This window comes from Protopterus annectens, chromosome 3.part0 (genome assembly GCF_019279795.1).
Source record: "Protopterus annectens isolate FY-2018-M chromosome 3.part0, PAN1.0, whole genome shotgun sequence".
In the NCBI taxonomy this organism is placed as follows: Eukaryota; Metazoa; Chordata; order Ceratodontiformes; family Protopteridae; genus Protopterus; species Protopterus annectens.
Genome location: NC_056731.1, coordinates 341,244,036 through 341,263,877, shown reverse-complemented (window position 1 = coordinate 341,263,877; position 19,842 = coordinate 341,244,036). Strand labels below are relative to the sequence as shown.

The following is a 19,842-nucleotide window of genomic DNA, read 5'->3' as shown; positions in this document are numbered from 1 at the left end:
AAAGATAGGGCATCCACTTTCCGGGTCCTGCTGTGAGGATTCCTGGTGCAGAATTTGCTGAGCTGGTGGTTGTAGGTCGAGGCAAAGAGATCCACCTCTGGGGTTCCCATTTCTGATCAGAAGGTTGAAGGTGCTGTGCTCCAATTGCTACTCATGTGGGTCTAGGAGATTTCTGCTCAAGTCTGCCAGAAAGTTTTGTTTGCCTGGCAGGAATTGAGCTTGCAGATGGACTTGAATGTCCAAGGCTGTGTTCCACAGGGCCATGGCTAGCCTGCAGAGTGGGTAGGAATGGGTTCCCCCCTGCTTGTTGATGTACCACATAACTGTGGTGTTGTCTGTTTTTATTAGCAGTTGTCCTGAAAAGATTAGGGATCTGAAAGCTGTCAGGGCATTCTGTACAACTAGCATCTCTTCTTGGGTGATGTGCAGATGAATATGACTTGGGCTCCAGTGGCCCTGAATACATATTCTGTCCATGTGTGCCCCCCAGGTACAATCTGACACGTCTGTGGTTAGGGTCTGGGTGGCTTGGGGTTGAGTAAATGTCAGTCCCTTGTTGTGGTTGCATGCTTCTGCCCACCAGAGGAACTCTGTCCTTAGACAGGGTATGATAGGGATAACTGTTTCCAGGTCCTGAGAATGTTGGCACCAAAGACTTTTTAAGTACCATTGGAGTTTCCTCATATGCAGTCTTGCATATAGAATCAGCAGTATACATGAGGCCATGAAACCTAGGGCTTGCAGTATTTTTCTTGCAGATAGCTGGGTTCTGGTGGCCATTTATTTGAAGTAGTCTGTCAGATGGACTTGTTTTTCTGAGGTGAGGAATGCCATCTGGGAAGTTGTGTCCAAGCTTGCTCCCAGGAATACAATCTTTTGACTGGGTACCAGTTTTGATTTCTTTTTGTTTATGGTGTACCCCAAGGAAGTGAGAAGGTTTTTCACAAATGTCAGGTGCTGCAGCAGCAAATCCTAACTGTCCACCTGAATCAGGCAGTCATCCAAGTACGGGTAAATTTGGATATTTCTCTGCCTGCAGTATGCAATGGCTGGAGCCAGGCATTTTGTGAATACTCTGGGCACAGTGGATAAGCCAAAGGGAAGTGCAGAGAACTGATAATGCATAGAACCTGCCCTGAACTTAGATACTTCCTGCATGATTCCCTTATGGGGATATGAAGATAGGCTTCTTTTAAGTGTAGGGTGACTAACCAGGCATCCTTGGCTAGCATAGGAAGAAACTGTTGCAGGGTAAGCATTTTGAATTTTGGTGCTACCAGCAAGGTGTTGAGAATGGAAAGATCCAGGATTGGGCGCCAAGAGCCCTCTTTCCTGGGTACCAGGAAGAGTCTGGAGTAGAATCCTTGACCCTCTATTCTACTGGAACCGACTGAATAGCTCTGATATTGAGCATAGAAAGTACTTGGCTTTGAGCCTCTACCCACTGGTTTGGAGGAAGGTCTGGAAACCCGCTTGGGGTTGAGAGTGAATGGAAATAAAATTTGTAACCCTGGGATAAAATGTTGAGGACCCACCGGTCCTGAGTGATGGACATCCAGTTTTTTGCATGAAGGGCAAGTTTTCTTCCTAAGGGCACAAGCAATTGGGCAGGGCTGGGGAGTGGAGTAAAGAAGTCATTGTGAGCTTTATCCGTAAGGAGGTGGCTTACCACTCACTGCTTTAGGAGTGGAGGCACTCCATTGCTTAGATCTCTGCATACCCTGAGAATGAAGTCTGGGTGGTCTGTTTTCCCTGGGTCTGGTTTGAGAACGCCTGAAGGGGGCTGAAAAGTACCAGTGTTTGGAAGGACTACTGAATCTAGGGGGTTGCACTTGTAAGAATTCTTTAACAGTCTGCATAGACTTAGCTTTTTCCTCCATCTTTTTAATAACCTCTTCTGCTTTGGTGCCAAACAGTTCTTATTCAAAGGAGCATCTAATAACTTTGATTTGATATGGTCTGGCAAGGTCTGCTCCTTCAGCCAAGCATGCCTTCTCACTACAGAGTCAGTGACAGCTGCCCGGTAAGATGCTTCTAGGGTGTCAAAGCCACACTGCAAAGTATGCTTGCTTACTTGGCTTGCAGAGTGCATAAGCTCCTGCAATTCTTTATTTTCTGCAGTGTGAAAAGGTTGCCCCTTTTTGTTTAATAAGTTCCATAATATGTTGCTGGTACTTCAGCATGTTAAACTGACAATTCAATGCCCTAATAGCAAGAGTTACAGAGGTATATGCCGTCTTACCCAATCTGTCCAAAGCTCTGGAATCCCTGTCCGAAGGGGTGGCATTCTTGGCTGTAGTAGCCTTGATACCTTAAGGCCCCTGGGAAATGATCTTTGGGTCAGCAGTAGGATTCTTGAAAACAAATTTGTGAGTGTCAGGTACTCTGTAGTATCTGTATGGTTTCCTAGGGGGAGGAGATAAAGTGTCAGGAGTAAGACTGGATTCCATAAAAACATCATCCACAACATCCAGGACAGGGGTGTACTGCTAAGGGCTTGTGTTGAGGCAGCTCTAGAAATTCTCTGAGTCTCTTTTTGGACTGAGGAAAGTCTTGGCATTCCCAGTGGAAATGCTCTTGTAAGGTATGCAAGGTTTCACCAAAAGAAAAATCGCCTGGAGGGGGCAGAGGGAATAGATTCCTATGCATCTGGATCCTCTTAAGCAGATAAGGGGATGTCTTCATAATCAGAAATTTCAGAGTCATCGGACTCCTGGTCTGTAGAAGCTGAAGGGGACTGGACTCGGTCTCTTAGCAGGGGAAGGCGGACTTCCCCTAATCAGCATAATAAGGTCTTCAGCCATTCTAAGCATTTGTTTTTGTGGCATGGGAGCAGGTGCGGGCGCTTTGGTCATCTGTTTTCTAGGCGTAGTCTTACTCTGGGCCAAAAAAACCTGGTAGTTTTGGTTAAAAAATAAGTCATCGGTTTGAGTCGAACATTGGTTGAGCGAATAACTGCCTCAGAAGCTGGTGCCTGCTCAGCGGTTCTGGACCCATCCAAGGTAGAGACATCTGCAGGTTCCTTAGTCGATGAAGAATCTCGTGGCATACCAGACTCCGAATGGGTCTCAGTAGAGGCCTGCGAATCCATTAAAGCAGGCATCAGGGGCTGCAAAAACACCCGAGTACCGGCAGACTGGCGACTAGCTTAACGGAAGCATTGTCGGCAGTTTTGGACCTATGCAGTCTGTCTCTGTCTTTAATCTTTATGTTTTTTCAGAAGATCGGTAGTCGGATGGCTTACCGAAGCCATTTCAGAATACGGAGACAGACAGCGAAAGAATTTAGCGACAAAGAGAGCCTGACGACGAATGGTTCAGGTGTTAAATAAGGCACAAAACCGACAGCGAGGGACGTCGTGGTCTGGGCCTAAACAGGTGATGCAGTAAGAATGAAAATCTGTGAGTTACTTGCTTTCCACAGGCAAGACAATTGTTAACTTTTTCCGACATTGGTTAGAGCAAAAAAAAAGGATCCCCAATGGGTTACTTAGCTTTAGAAGACTTCAGGATTATTAAATTCATAAACGAAAATTCAGGTAGCGGCCGACCGGCATTTGCGAACTGCATCTGCTTCTGGCTCCTCGGCTAGAAAGGGGCAAGAAAAACCTGTGATGGTGTTGGCTGCCTGTTTTTATACCCCTGATGACCTGACGTCAGTCCTGGAGTGACAGCTTCCGACGCAGAAATACTAAGTCTCTGGTATTCGGGCTGACTGAGGGCTACCTGCAAGCAGATAACCCAAGTGTGATGACTGCAACAGTAAAACACGAAGAACATCTACATCTGTAGCTGAACATGGCAAATGAGATTTGAGCCTAGAAGCTGTCTAAAAAGTTGTCGGATCCAAGACCCACAAGTGAGGAATGGTGACATGGATAACATCAGATCAGCTTTTGTTTTAGTTCTAGGGTTATGTTTTCCTTCAACACAGCTGAAATGGAACACAGAAGATGCTGAACTGTCAGTATTTATCTATTTGATCACCTTTATGTAGCAATAACTCAAGCAAGATGTTGTCTGGAGGACTTTTTTTTATGTATATACTTTCTCTGTTCAGCAAGTAGATTGAGGGTCAAGGAAGAGCATGCAATGGGTAATCATACAGGTTGTCATCTACTTTCGCAAGTGATGTAACCTAAAAGACTCTGACTCTTGTCAAGAAGTGCCATTCTGTGATCTCTGGTCCACAGCACAAATATTAATATGGTATGTGCAGTCCACCCCACATCCTCCTCCTGACTGAAACAAAAGATAGTGCTTTATCCATCATGGCCACTGAGGTGGCTAAATGAAGACAATGCTGACCACAGGAATACAGAGATACAGCAAACAGCGTTGAAGAAGATAACTACTGAAGTCATTTATTTTAAAGAAATACTTTAATGTATTGTGGGCATTAATTCATTCTAGTAAATACTCTGAATTTATAAGGGGAAATCACACAGACCAAATGTTAAATTTTCTTGTTATAAATAATGAAGTCTGGCATTTATTTTTTTTTTTCTGAAACAAGCAGAAATTATATATATAACTTTCACAATAACACTTAAAGCAGTGTCAAAACTTACTGTTATCTTCAGAAAAAAGTAGTTTTGTATAAAGAAAATACCAAATTAATCATGGGGCCTGCCAGGCCTTTTTTTCTTGTAAAACATTGCTATTTTCTGAGTATCTTGGTCCAAATGTGTGCATTTATAAATGGAACAAAATATTTAACTTTTGCTGTAGTGGAAAAGTTCTGCAAGACTGCCAAGAAAAGATGATTTACTTAAAATTCAATTTCCGCTTTAGAAATATTAGTTACAAACTGTATAATTTGATTTGTACAAATGAAAATGTACACTTTAAAACTGTTTAAACCAACAGTAGCAACGACCTGGGGGAAATGGAGAAAATAAGTGGTTCTAGCTGAACTAATGATGTACAAGTATGAAAGACAGTTGCTGGGAAAATACAGCTGTAATGTAACCAAAAAAAAGTCCTCTTTCCAAAAATAAGCCTGAGGAAAAAAACGTTTTCAATATGGTAATCCTCTTCCTCCAGTTAATGATGTGTCAATGTGTCCTCTATAAACCTGGGAGAATCTTGAACCTTGTGCAGGAGAGTCCCAAGTTTGTCCATGGATGGAACCACCTGCACAAAGATTTTCTGGCAGACTGCTACCATAGTTATAGTTAAGCCTCTTTGCTGGCAAAGAATGAGTACTTTCTGAACCAACAGCAGAGTCACAAGTGTTGCCTAGAACTGCTATTGGACCTTGCATATATTCAAATCTATGGTCTTTGTCACCGCTAAATAGTACAGTATCAGTGTTAAGGAACGTACTACCTCCATATGCAGTTACCATGCTAGGAAAAGATTCTGTAAGTCCCGAGAGGGGTGCTGTACTCGCACTCTGAGATGAAGTAGTACTGTAGTTATCAACTGACGGGACATCTGTGCTTCCAATGTAACTTCTCCTTTCTCCACCAGCATTAGGAGGTCCACTGCCATATCCATCATTAGTGTAACTGGTGGAAGATAAAGCAAAACCATCATTGTTTTCCTGAAGAGTTGTGCAAGTGCCATCACTGGGACAATCAGCACTGCTACTTCCTTGCTCCTGGGCTTGATGCTGGGCTAGCAAATTTAGAAGGGCAGCTTTTACTTCTTCATGGGGATCTAGCACAGAAGAGTCACCAGAACACTGGTTCTCAGTTCTATAGTCTAGGTCTTCAGACACAGCAGGTGGTGGCTCTGGGGGCTCAGGTGGTCTCTGGTCAGGAGGCAAGATAGCACGCGGTTCCTCAACACTGGATTGCTCTGGGTTGTTGTTCTCTTGTGATTCACTAGCAGAACTCTTTTGACCTGAAAACAAGGGGAGACAGAAGTAAGAGACTGGCAAATTCAGTAATCAAGACAGATGGATCATAACCCATACTTTCTAGCTGTCTGCCCTGCATTTTCAGATAAAATGGCTATTCATATTTCTACAGTCAGATGGATTTCAGTATACTTTAACTGCTATAAGCTGCTACAGCAAATAGAGGTCTTCAGTCACCCTCCTACAGGAAACGGACATCTTCAGTTACCATGAGCAGTAGTTAAAAGGTAATTATGATGTGGGTTCAAAACCACCAACATAGAAACATACACCATCCCCTGATAACAGACACAGCCAAGTGAGCCTGATGATGATGACCTCAATTTATCCATACTTCAATCTATGTGAAAAATCACAACAGAAAAGATTTAAAAATATATATACATATGTCCTGCATGCTTGGTGAAATAGCATGATTAAATAATGTGCCAATTTAATATTAAGTCATTAAAAAGCAATCAAACTAAGACTTTCATTACACTGCATCTTGTAAGGGGTAATGCAAAACACTTTTTCAGCAAATTTAACTTTAAACAACAGGCACTTCCTTTAAAATAAAGGTAAAAAAATGTAAAAGGACCAATAAGTTTTCACTTTTGCAGTTTTCTACGATGACTTAAGATACATACATGGAGCAGCCATCTCATTCTTTGGAGGTTCCAAGGACTGCGGTGGTGCTTTAGAGTCTGTGGTGCTTTCTGTCTTTTCTGTAACCAACTTCTTCTTCTGTGCCTGCTGAATTTTCAGTAGCTGAGACAAAAGAGCAGTAAATGCACTTTGCAAAGCTGGTGATGGAGTTCCTGCTTCAGGTTTAGGATTGACTTGTGTTGGTGGCTGGGGTACTGCTGAAGGCAAAGGACGCTGTGTTACTGCTGGTGGAAGAGAACGCTGAGCCACTGCTGGTGGCAGTAAACGAGGGGTTACTGCTGGCTGTTTCAAGAGCATTTTTGGTCCTAACTGTTTATCATTAGCTGCCAATATTCCAGCTGGAAGTGTCATTTTGCTCAGCTGCTGCTGTGTCTCTGGATTCACTTTAATGTTCAGAACTTGAGCAAAATGTGCCAAACTAACACTGGTCTTTGACTGTAGAAGGTTTAATAGGATTGCCAACTGGCTTTGGTTTAGAGGTGGCCCAATGGACTGTTTACCTAGAGATGAAAAACATAATATTTACATGAAAATATGTCGTGATTCATTAACAACTCAAACAACAAACAAAAGTGAACTAAACATAGTCAACAAAATTTACCTACAACAGCAAATGCCAGCTCAAATTGGTAGTGTTTAACTTTGCACAATAACTATTAAGAAAGAACAGCAAAAATGTGAAATGAAGATGCACTACATCATCATCATCAGCTGCTAGATCACCCTTCAGCCACCCTATGATTATCAGTCTTGCACAGAAAAGTGGCCTGTGAAAGTGATAAGCAACTAATGGTTTTAAAACATGCTTTCTGTTGCATAACAAAACAGGCTTCTATCATGCCTTCCTTTCCTATTCACCAGTTATTCAGTCTTAAACTGCCTTTGGAAATTCTCTAAATAGTAAGACCTGCCTCAGACAGTGCTGAAGGAAATGGATGGATGGAATTCTGCTATACAACAGTAAAAGTTTGTAGTTAACAACAATACTGCATATGGATAACATGCTAAATAATCTCTAAATGTAAAATAAATTGACCTATTAGTAAAAAAAATAAAAATTAACTTTTATCTAAAACATATTTTCAGTGTGCACAATGACTCAGTGACAATGAGCAGCAGCTATATAGTATTTCATGGCTATGGCTTTGACTTGAGTGTTCTGCCTCAATGTTCATTCTAACTAAACAAAAAACTATATTTTTAATCTGCTAATTTGCCCCCTCCCTGCCAGTGACATCTGACAACTCGGGGGACATGCTTGGGGCCTGCTGCAATAGGAAAGGGGCTTCCCAAGGTAACCAGTGTGGAAACCAGTTATTTTTCTGTGCAAACCCTACCTTTAACTCCTACCACCTTCTGTTTTAAGTCCTGGGACTCTGAGGTAGTTATAAGAATGTGCTTCCATATGTTACCTTCTCACACAGACATCTGTTTTACCTGGAAAGTCCTGCAATAAGCCTAATGCTCAGATATTAAGACAGTATGCAAGAAATCCAATCAAGCTTTGCTCTGGAAGGCTAAGTTCCTCTCCCTTACTTATGGTTGGCTCTTCAGCACCTTAGCCACATATATGGCTTCAAATTGTAATTGATGGGTATACATTTTCTGCACATTTAACAGCAGCAAGCATGCTTCACTGCCATCCTAAGTTTGCAAGTCACTTTAATCAATATAGTATATTTTATTAATCTCTGCATGTATTTTGAAAAAAAAAATGTCCAAAACTCTGCAGCTTATTCAATGTTAAAAATGAAAGGGAGGCATTTCTGACCATATCACAAAAAAGTTCACACATAGGGGATGTTCCTCAGAAAGACTGCATTACAGCAAGATGAGTGATGACGTCTAGAGAGGGGCATTTCACAGAGACAAGTAGCACCACATGCATGGTAAGCAAATGACTACACAATGGTCTGTAAAAGAGTGTCAACAAGCTAATGAAAGCCATCACATATACAAACGATGAATCCAACATAACGGAGTGAGTCAGAGATGTGCACGTTTAGGAAAATAAGCATAGTGATCACCTATTCTGAATGTCAGGATTTTGCAGTGTATAGGAGCTTCAGCTGCACAATGTACAAGTAACATCAGCATTAGTACAGCAGCATGTGTTAGTGGCCACATTCTCAGCCAGTGCTTGCCATGCTGCATGTCACCACCCTCTGTATTGCAAAAGGGTCTGCCAATAGCGGACATACTATCACCTCCATGAACAGGAAATTGTCAAATGCTATGTGGAGAAAGACAGCTTAGAAAAGCGAGCAGATTTGTGATGCCATACATGGAACAAGAATGGTCATAGACTGCCTGACTTATTAGACACTATTTCTGTAGCATTAACCATCCCTGATATAGGGACCTACTAGCACTGACAGGGGGACATGTTCAAATGCATCAGCTTTCCCAGTCCTACACCAGTGCCTTGATGTGATGTTTCAGCACGTGGAGAATATATGGTTCCTATCAGCCAAGTTTGCACAGAGGTACTCACCACTCATGGGGGTTAGCAATGCCTTGTACAGTAAAATACCTAAACATTATGCCCAAAACCTGTTAAACAGTGAAGCACTGTGTGGAAAGAATAGTCGTGTGAAATATTACTATAACCACAGATGTCCTTCTCTTCCATTTTGCAGTATTCTGACTGTGGGATCCTCCATCTCAGGGGACTCGAATGTCGGCTCCTATGCAAAAGCTTAAGCCTGGTTGCTGCTAGTGTGTAGGATGTCACACGCAGGGCCCATAAACCAGGGGCCTTAAATATGATGTCTGCACGCAGACCTCCGAACTGACTGCCCAGTCGGACAATAGTTTTAAGTGGTGCCAAACAATGCCCTCTAGACAGGTTAAATGCAATGAAAGTAGACAAGTGGGAGGGAAGGAATACTGCAACATGGAAGAGAAGGACATAGTACGGTTGTGTAACAACTTACTATAACCTTAGATGTCCTTCGCTTCTATACGCTGCTGTATTCATGACATCAGGGAGTTTGCCGCTGGTGAACTCTCGTACGTCTGGCTGTTATACAGAAGTTAAATGCTACCGCTAGGGTGCGGGTGACGTCTTGCGCCTCTCTCGGATGTCGGTCATAAACGGACGTCGCGTATAATGCAGACGTCATCACGCACCTCTTCAGAACCGAATGTCGCCGGATACAATGACAATGGAGTGGTTACTCCAGGAATCAGGAAAGTGCGAGGGGGAAGGCTGGGTGGGAAACTATACAGCAGCATATAGAAGAGAAGGACATCTAAGGTTATGGTAAGTCCTTACACAACAATACTATGTCCATCTATTCATATGCTACTGTATTCATGATATCAGGGAGAGTGCAAGAGCTCCTGTGCTAATGAAGGTTTGGTGGACCAGAAGCACCTTCAACAAGCTCATGGAGGACAGCTCTGGCAAATCCTGCCCTGGCTCTAGAGACCATACCCAGTTTGTAGTGTCTGGTGAATGTGTGAACTGAGGACCAAGTAGCTGCCTTTAGGATAGCAGCTATATCCAATTCTTTAAGGAAAGCCCCTGAGGAGGACACTGCCCTGGTACACTGTACACTAACTGTGGCTGGAAGTGACTTAACATGGTTAGTGTAGCAAAAGGAAATGATTTTTGATATCCACGAGGGTATAGTTTGCTCGGAAACAGTTTGACCCAATGCTCTAGGGTGGTAGGAGATTAAGAGCCTGTCAGATGTTCTGAAGGATTTGGTTTTGGCCAAATAAAACCTTAGCTGTCTGTGTACATCAACGGAGTGAAGTATCGTCTCTGCTCTGTTCTGCGGAGAGGGGAAAAAGGTAGGCAAACTGAAGGTCTGATTTAAGGATAAGTCGTTTACCACTCTGGGCATGAACGTGGGATTAGTACTTAAGCATACATTGTCCTTTCCTTGTGGAAGACAGTGAAGGGGGGGGGTGCCATAAGGGCCTGGAGTTCAGAGACTCGTCAGGTAGAGGTTATGGCCACCAAGAGTATGGTCTTCCAATGAAGTGCTGGAGGGAGCAGTCTTTGGTTCAAACGGTGGAAGAGTAAATTTTTCTAAGACAAAGTTAAGGTCCCAAGGAGGTGGAATTGGCTTCCTTGGTGGCCTGAGGTGAAGAGCTCCTCTCATGCAAAGTTTGAACTCTACAATCTAGATGCAAAAGGAGGTACCAGGGGCAGGCAACCTGAGACTGCATATAGGTGGATTTTAATGGAGTATGACAGTCCAGACTTCATGAGATCACACAAGTAGGACAAGACCACTGAGAGCTCTGCCGTCAGTGGGCGCAGGCTCTTTTTCTGACACCATAAGGAAAATCTCTTGCACTTTGACAGGTAGGATTTTCTGGTAGTTGGTTTTCTGGCCTCCTGCAGAACCTGGATCATGTCCTCTGCATATAGGTGTCTGAAGGGAATCAATGCCCAGTCACCCAAAAAGTGAGATTTAGTGTGGACAGTTGAGGGTGCAAGGGTGTTCCCTTGTCCTGTGTGAGCAGGTCCATTCTCCGGGGTAACTTGTGGTGATTGCCCTTAGCCAGGTGAAATAGTAGGGGGAAAGTACAGTTGTGTACACTTACCATAAATGTAGATGTTCGAGTGTATTCACTGTTGCAGTCATTACATTTAGGTAATCTGCTGGAAGGTTGCTCTCAGTCGGCCTGATTAACAAAGTCTTGGGTCCTTCATCGATTGCTGTCCCTTCTTCCATGATGTCAGGTCATCAGGGGTATAAAACATGCACCCGACGCCATTACATCAGTTTTTCTTGTCCCAGATGGCAGGTGCACCCCAAATGGGGAGCAATATATATATATATATATATATAATTAAAAAAACACAAAAAGTATACCTCCAAACAAAAGCAAATACACCAAAAAAGCTTTTAAGCGTAGTAAAAGAAAGTACAGGTATAGTAAGAGAAAAACAGAGGGCTGGAGGGAAGGTAACCAGGACTGCAACAGTGAATACACTCGAACATCTACATTTATGGTAAGTGTACACAACTGTACTATGTTCTTCGTGTTTCACTGTTGCAGTCATTACATTTGGGTAGATTCCCAAAGCTACGGTTGCCGAACAAAAAACTAACACAGAACGTTAATAGTCCCTGTGTCTTGAGACCAACCTCTCCAAGAACCAGCAATTCAGCAGCTTAGTCCGACAATACAAATGCCAATGGAAAAGATACTTCTAAAGATCAACGAGGTCTAAAAACAAACTGGAATTTTATTGAACAAATACAAAATTATATCCAAAGTAGTGTCCAAGGTTAAGCGCTTTCACTTGCTTGATAGCAAGCTTCATCAGAACAATGTAAAACAGACCTCTCAACATTTAAATAAACTTTTTGGCGCCAACATACAAAATACTTTGTCTTAAAGGCATAAGACACCAAAAAGTTACACAGTTGTACAGAACCAATTGTCATGTCATGAAAATATCCCCAATCTGTACTATTCTTAATATGAATGTGAATACAATACATAATATAATCTAAAAACTTAAAAATAATATTTTTATGTATGTATATAAATTCCTATTTATGTACGGAACAAATATTTCTGACATATTCTGTCAAAACTGTCCTATAAAAAAATCTAAACAAATGGACAATATGTAATATCCAGTGTGTGTAACTGTCCTAAATCTAACAAGTCAAAAAATAGCTAAAATGTGCCATCAATATATTGTAAAAATAATATAAAACAATAATATAATTATTGTCTTATAGTCACAAAGTAGCTTCTAAATGTACCAATGAACCACAAATTCAGCCCATGACTAACAAAGGTTTGATAGAAATAACATCATTAAGTCCTGGTGGGGTTGAAGAATCCAGTAATACCTGCCACCAATACTCTTTGTATGATAACAGGCCCTTGAAAGCCCCCCCCCCCAATATCTATTTGAACGCTATCAATAATAGCGAACTTAAAATAGTGCCTATCTCCACATTTTTTAGTATAAGTATCTTGTGATAGTGGTTTTAAATTACTTTTCTCTAAATATTTCTTAATATTATACCCCATCTTCAACACAAATCTGGGTCCTGTTCCTAATATGCTAATTCCTCGTCAATAGAAATAATATTCCAGTTAGTAGTCAAAATGTTCTTAACTTTACCAATATATGGTCCATATTCCAACACACATTCCCCATATGATGGACTGTCCACTAAAGAATGTGCTGTTCTATCATCAGTCACCCATGATTCAAAATATAAACCCAACAAAGGTTTATATTTACATGTCCATCCTTGAATGGCCAACTGACTAACTCTAACCATCATCTTATCATCGTATCCTCTTTCCTTAAACATGATTCTAATATATGCCACTTCCTCTATCATATCTTTGTACACAGAAGTCATTCTAATGGCACGTATAATCTGCCCTTTATAAATATTAATAAACCTATTCCTGGGATGGTTGCTGGAAAATTCTAAATAACTGTTAGAAAAAGTATTTTTTCTATAAATTTTTGACTTGAACCCAGGTCCCATTTTAGAAACACGTGTCCAAGTAGGGTACACCATAGTCATTTCTATGCAAAGTGAATTTGAGATAACTACTGCTCTGATTGAGATATTCTAGGAATTGATCCAAAAAGTCAGAACTCCCTTCCCATAAAATATATATATCATCTAGATATCGGGAATAATATTTAATATATTGCATAAACTGACTATTAAACACCTTATTCTCTTCCCAATCTAACATGAACAAATTGGCGAAAATGGGAGCACACGCTGCTCCCACAGCAACGCCCCTGGTTTGTCTTAAGAGTTCTTCCTCGAATTGAATGTAATTATATTCAAAGACAATTGACATCATATCCAATAATAAACATGCTTTATCCCATTTAAGGTCTGCATATTTATGTATGCTGTTAGCAAATGCCTCTAAACCTTCAGTTTTGGGAATACAGGAGAAGAGGTCTACAACATCTATAGTTGCAAATAGCAAATTATTTCTTCTCAAGTATGTAGGATATTTTTTTTCAAAAATTCCTATGAATCTTTCATCATATGTGGAATTTTGTTATAGATATGTTTCAAGTGAAAATCAATAAATGAGCCCATAGGGAAGGTTTTAGAGTAACTGCCCGAAATAATAGGTCTAAATGGGGGGTCATTTTTATCTTTGTGGACTTTGGGAATTCCCACTATAGATGCTAACTTAGGACGTTCCACTTTAATATAGTTATAAGTGTTTGTAGTAATTCTATTGCCAATCAGGAATTCTTCTAAATGTAAATCAATCCTTCGATAGGCAATATTTATCTCATTCAAAGAGACAATTTCATAGTTTCCCGACATGTGTAATAAGTCATATAATTTAGTAGAATAAACTGTACTGTCAAAAATGACAATACCACCCCCTTTATCGGGTTTCATTACCCTAATGCTGTCATCATTTCTTAAGTCCCTAAGGACCTTTTGTTCATCCAAGGATAAATTGTAGTTAATCCTTTTATCACTAATATGATTTTGTAATCTATATACCTGTTGTGTTACAGATTTATCATAGATAGATATAATGCGATGCATGGGGGGCACAAATGTACTCTTCTTTTTTAACCCTTTACACATACTGTCTTGCTTACTAATGTCCCTGATGGAATCCTTAAACATAACACTTAAATTAAGTTTCCTTATATATCTTTTAATCTCACTGATTCAGTCAACAAATCTGAATTTTATAGTAGGGATGAATTTCATCCCTTTAGAAAATAAGTCAAAATGTACCGTTTGTAATGGGTACTCAGTGTAGTTATAAATATTAAAGTTCTTATAATTATATACTACACCTTCCTGTGTAATCTTAACATTATTATGGTTAAACAAATCCCTGTTCCTCATCAGTGTGACATTCCCCCCTTGTTTGCTAAAGTTCTCTTGTACTTGCCTTTCTACTGATATCCCTGTTTTTGTCTTCTCCAATTCCCTCTCCATTTCCAGTCTCTTTGTCTTCTCCTCTTCTCTATGTGAAAAGAATTATAGTCTTGATTGCCCCTCTGATGTCCATAAGTGGTATAAGCATTGTCAAATTCTTCATTTGAAACATTTTTAAAAAATTATTATCCACTTCATATTTCTTCCATAAATATGCCCTTCCCTTTCTGTATTGTTCCATATCTCTACTAAATTTCTTATTTTTACGGATATGTATTTGTTTAATGGCATCGTCAGCCACATTAAACTGTTTGACAAAGTTTTTCCCATTGCGGGAACAATAAATCTTTCCTAATAATCTCATTCAACTCTTCCACTTCTTGCATAAGTCTCACTAGTTTCTCATAGTTATATTTAATTAACATTTGCATATATTTAAAACATATTCAAAAGAAATTGTAAACAGTGTAGTTACATTTTCCAGGAAAAAAGCTTAGTGTTGGGGAATATTAATAGCACAAAAATTAAATTTAAACAAGGCAAATGTTGTACTAAGATGATCGTATATATGCCTAAATGTATGGCATATGCTCAGGATTTTATATAGGAAAAACGGAGAGGAAATTCAATAAGCGGATATATTCTCATTTATATAGCATAAGGACAAAAGATGAAAAGAACGCCCTTTATAGGCATATTAAAAAATGTGGAGATAGGCACTATTTTAAGTTCGCTATTATTGACAGTGTTCAAATAGATATTGGGGGGGAGATTTCAAAGGCCTGTTATCATACAAAGAGTATTGGTGGCAGGTATTACTGGATTCTTCAACCCCACCAGGACTTAATGATGTTATTTCTATCAAACCTTTGCTAGTCATGGGCTGAATTTGCGGTTCATTGGTACATTTAGAAGCTACTTTGTGACTATAAGACATTAATAATTATATTATTGTTTTATATTATTTTTACAACATATTGATGGCACATTTTAGCTATTTTTTGACTTGTTAGATTTAGGACAGTTACACACACTGGATATTACATATTGTTCATTTGTTTAGATTTTTTTATAGGACAGTTTTGACAGAATATGTCAGAAATATTCGTTCCGTACATAAATAGGAATTTTATATATACATATATAAAAATATTATTTTTAAGTTTTTAGATTATATTATGTATTGTATTCACATTCATATTAAGAATAGTACAGATTGGGGACATATTCATGACATGACCATTGGTTCTGTACAGCTGTGTAACTTTCTGGTGTCTTATGCCTTTAAGACAAAGTATTTTGTATGTTGGCTCCAAAAAGTTTATTTAAATGTTGAGAGGTCTGTTTTACATTGTTCTGATGAAGCTTGCTATCAAGCAAGTGAAAGCGCTTAACTTTGGACACTACCTTGGATATAATTTTGTATTTGTTCAATAAAATTCCAGTTTGTTTTTGGGCCTCGTTGATCTTTTGAAATACCTTTTCCATTGGCATTTGTATTGTCGGACTAAGCTGCTGAATTGCCGGTTCTTGGAGAGGTTCGTCTCAAGACACAAGGACTATTAACGTTCTGTGTTCGTTTTTTGTTCGGCAGTTCTTCGGAAAGCTATGGTTGTGAGAATGGATTTACACAGCATTAGGACCAGCTATAAGGCCCTGCAGAACAGCAGTGGCAAAGCCAGTTCTGGATTTAGAGAAGAAAGGTAAATGGTAATTTTTGGTGAATGTAAGAACTGAGCTCCAGGTAGCAGCTTCTATAATGTCTCTGGTAGGAACCCCTCTGAGAAAGGCTGTAGAAGTAGATGCAGCCCTGGTGGAATTGAGATCTGATCCCCTGGGGGATAGTTTTACCATGGTGCATATAGCAGAAACAAATGCAATGGCTTATCCATTTGGAAATAGTCTGCTTTGAAATAGCCTTTCCCTCTGCCCCTGCAGCAAATGCCACCAGTAGTAGTTCTGATTTTCTTAGAGATTTTTGTCCTGTTTAAGTAAACTCTAAGTTGTCTGTGTACATCCAATGAATGCAGAATCCACTCCCCCTTGTTCTGTGGATTGGGAAATAAAGTTGGCAAATGAATGGTCTGATTAAGAGCCACATTGGATACCACCTTAAGCATGAAGGATGGATTGGTCCTGAGAGACACCCTGTCCACATGAAAAATAATGAAAGGCTCCACTGCCATAAGAGCCTGCAATTCAGAAATCCTTCTAGCTGAAGTGACTGCTAAAAAGAAAGCTGTTTTCCAGGAGAGAAATTTTAAGTCTGCAGTAGCAGCTGGCTCGAAAGGAGGGAGACTGTTTTTCCAATACAAAATTGAGGTCCCAGGCTGGGGTTGGAGCTCTCCTGGGTGGTCTTAAGTTTTTCGCCCCTCTGAGATACTGCTTTAGCAGAGGATGAGAGAAGCGGGGAGGTTCTGTGTTGTAATGAGCTGAAATGGCTGAGGCATGGATTTTTATGGAAGAAAAGGACAGGCCCTTGTAAAGCATCTCAGTTAAGTATTGTAAAATCTGAGGAATATTGGGCACTGCTGTGCTTATTCCTTGTGATTGAATCCAGGCACAGAATCTTTTCCATCTGTCAGCATGAGATTTTCTAGTACTAGGCCTTCTCGCCTCCAAAACGACATCCATCACAGGTTTGCCGAGGGATGCTAAGGATGAATTTAGGTGATTAGCCACACTGCAAGATTCAAAGTTTGGAGCTGAGTGCGCAGAATTTGGTTGTTCTGCTGAGACAGTAAGTAAGGTGTCTGGGGCAGGTGCCACGGTGGAAAGTGTGACACATTGCGCAGGAGTGGGTACCAGTGTTGGCGAGGCCAGTCTGGAGCAATCAGAAACATTTTTGGTTTGTCCTGTTTGACTTTTAGTAGAACTTTGGAGAGCAGAGGCAAAGGGGGAAAAGCATAGACTGACAGGTTTTTCCAGCTGAATGACAAAGCATCCACTTTCCAGGCTTTTTTGTGATGAGTTCTTGTGCAGAATTTGTCCAACTGATAGTTCTGGGGTGAGGCAAAAAGATCTATGTCTGGACTACTCCATTTGCGTGTCAACATGTTGAAATGTCGAAAATCCGTGGTTCCAGTTTCCATTCGTGTGGGTCCATGAGATTTCTGCTTAGTTTGCCTGCCAGAGTATTCAGCTTTCCTGGAAGGAATTGAGCTTGTAGCTGTACTTGGTAACTCAAGGCCGTGTTCCACAATGCCATGGCTAGTCTGCAGAGGGGGTAGGAATGTGTACTCCCCTGCTGGTTTATGTACCAAATAACCGTGGTGTTGTCCGTCTTTATAAATAATTGTCCTGGATGAAGGCAGTCAGAGCATTCTGTACAGCTAGCATTTCTTTTTGATTGATATGAAGGTGCATTTGATTTGGGCTCCATTCGCCCTGAATGCACTTCCCTGCCAGATGAGCCCCCCCATGCATAGTCTGATGCATCTGTAGTTAGAGTTTGAGTGGCAGGGGGTGGTGTGAATGGCGGTCCCTTGTTTTGGTGGTTGGCCTCTGCCCACCATAGGAACTCTAGGCACAGGCAAGGTATGATAGGAATCATTGTTTCCAGGCTGTGACAATGTTGACTCCACAAACGTTTTAAGTACCACTGAAGTTTCCTCATATGCAGTCTTGCATATGGAATTAGAAGAATGCAGGAGGCCATGAACCCCAAGGCTTACAGTACTTGCCTTGCAGATAGCAGGGTTTTTGTGGCCATCTGTTTGAAATAAGTCACCAAATGAATTTGCTTTTCTGGCATAAGGAAAGCCATCTGGGCAGTTGTATTCAAGCTTACACCCAGGAATGTAATCTTTTGAGAGGGTACCAGTTGAGATTTCTTTTTTTGTTTATGGTGTACTCTAGACAGGTTAGAACTCTTTTTACAAATGCCAGATGTTTTAGAAGAATGGCCTGATTTTCTGCCTGAATTAGACAATCATCCAGGTATGGATATATTTGAATTTTTCTTTGCCTGCAAAATGCAATTACTGGAGCCACGCATATTTTGAATAGCCTGGGTGCAGTAGACAAGCCAAAGGGCAGTGCAGAGAACTGATAATGCATGCAGCCTGCTTTGAAGTGAAGGAATCTTCTGCAAGATTCCCTGATTGGGGTATGCAGGTAAGCCTCTAAGTCTAGAGCTGCCAACCAGGCATCTTTGCCTAGCATAGGAAGTAACTGGTGAAGAGTCAGCATCTTGAATTTTGGAATGTCCAGAAAGGTGTTCAGAGTAGACAGGTCCAGAATTGGACGCCATGATTTGTCTTTTTTGGGTACCAGGAAAAGTCTGGAATAGAAATCTTGTCCCCTTTTCCTCTTCTGGTACTAGCTGAATAGCTCCCATGTTTAGGAGGGAAAGTACTTGTTTCTGAGCCTCTGCCCACTGATTTGGGGGCAGGTCTGGCCAACCGTTTGGAGTTGGCAGCGTGTGGAAATGAAATCTGTATCCCTGGGACACTATATTTAAAACCCATTTGTCCTGGGTAATAAGTTGCCAGCTTCCTGAATGAAGAGTCAGTTTTCCCCCCAAAGAGGCGGCTAAGAGTAAGTGCTTGGTAATTTCAAAGGGAAGTCAATGAGACTGTTTACCACAGGGTGGTGTCTTGTTGTTTCCAGATTTGGAAGTGGAAGCACCCCATTGCTTAGTTTTGAAAGTCCCTTGGGACTGAAACCTGGTGCTTTTGGAATGTCTGGGTTTGGCCGTAGTGGCTTTGGAAGGAGCTGGAAAGGACAAGTTCTTAGTAGGCCAATGCCTACTAAATCTAGGAGGTTGCACATGTAAGAAATCTTTCACAGTTTGCATAGACTTAGCTTTATGTTTTTTTAGAACTTCTTCAGCCTTATTGCCAAATAGGCGGTCCTGCTGTAAAGGAGCATCCCAAAGTTTTGTTTTAACATGATCAGGCAGAGATTGCTCCTTAAGCCAAGAATGCATTATAAGCACAGACCCAGTAACATCAGCCCTGCAAGAGACCTCTAAAGAATCAAAACCACATTGCAAAGTATGTTTGCCAGCTTGTTCAGCCGAATGCAATAAATCCTGAAAATCTTTATTCTCCACAGTCAGAAATCAACATCATTTTCTGTTTAAGCAGTCCATGATAAGCTGTTGATATTTTAGCATATGGAATTGACAGTTTAAAGCCCTGATTGTTAAGGTTGCAGAAGTATAAACTTTTTTACCCCATCTGTCCAAGCGCCCTAGAGTCTCTATCAGACGGGGTAGGATTTTTAGCAGTAGAAGCCTTAATGCCCTTGGGGCCCTGAGAAATTGTTTCAGGGTCCGCAACTGGATTTTTGAAAAGGAATTTGTGGGAATCAGGAACCCTGTAGTACCTGTCTGGTTTGCTAGGGGCTGGAGGCAAGGAATCAGGTGCCATACTGGATTCCGAAAACACATCATCAACAATATCTAGTACAGGAGGTATAGCCAAAGGCTTATGCTAAGGAAGGA

General features: G+C 40.9%; 1 protein-coding gene across 3 annotated transcripts in view; it reads right to left on the bottom strand.

The window, feature by feature from the left end:
• Positions 1-4,455: 4,455 nt before the first annotated feature.
• Positions 4,456-19,842, bottom strand: part of CDK13 (cyclin dependent kinase 13) — a 2,153,482-nt gene continuing 2,138,095 nt past the window's right edge. For all 3 annotated transcript variants that reach the window (XM_044064803.1, XM_044064806.1, XM_044064804.1), the window contains 2 exons: positions 6,495-7,013; positions 4,456-5,849 (listed from right to left, as the gene is read on the bottom strand). In XM_044064803.1, the coding sequence (XP_043920738.1) occupies positions 5,020-5,849; positions 6,495-7,013 (1,349 nt within the window). In that variant the 3' untranslated portion in view covers positions 4,456-5,019. The remainder of the gene's footprint in view (positions 5,850-6,494; positions 7,014-19,842) is intronic.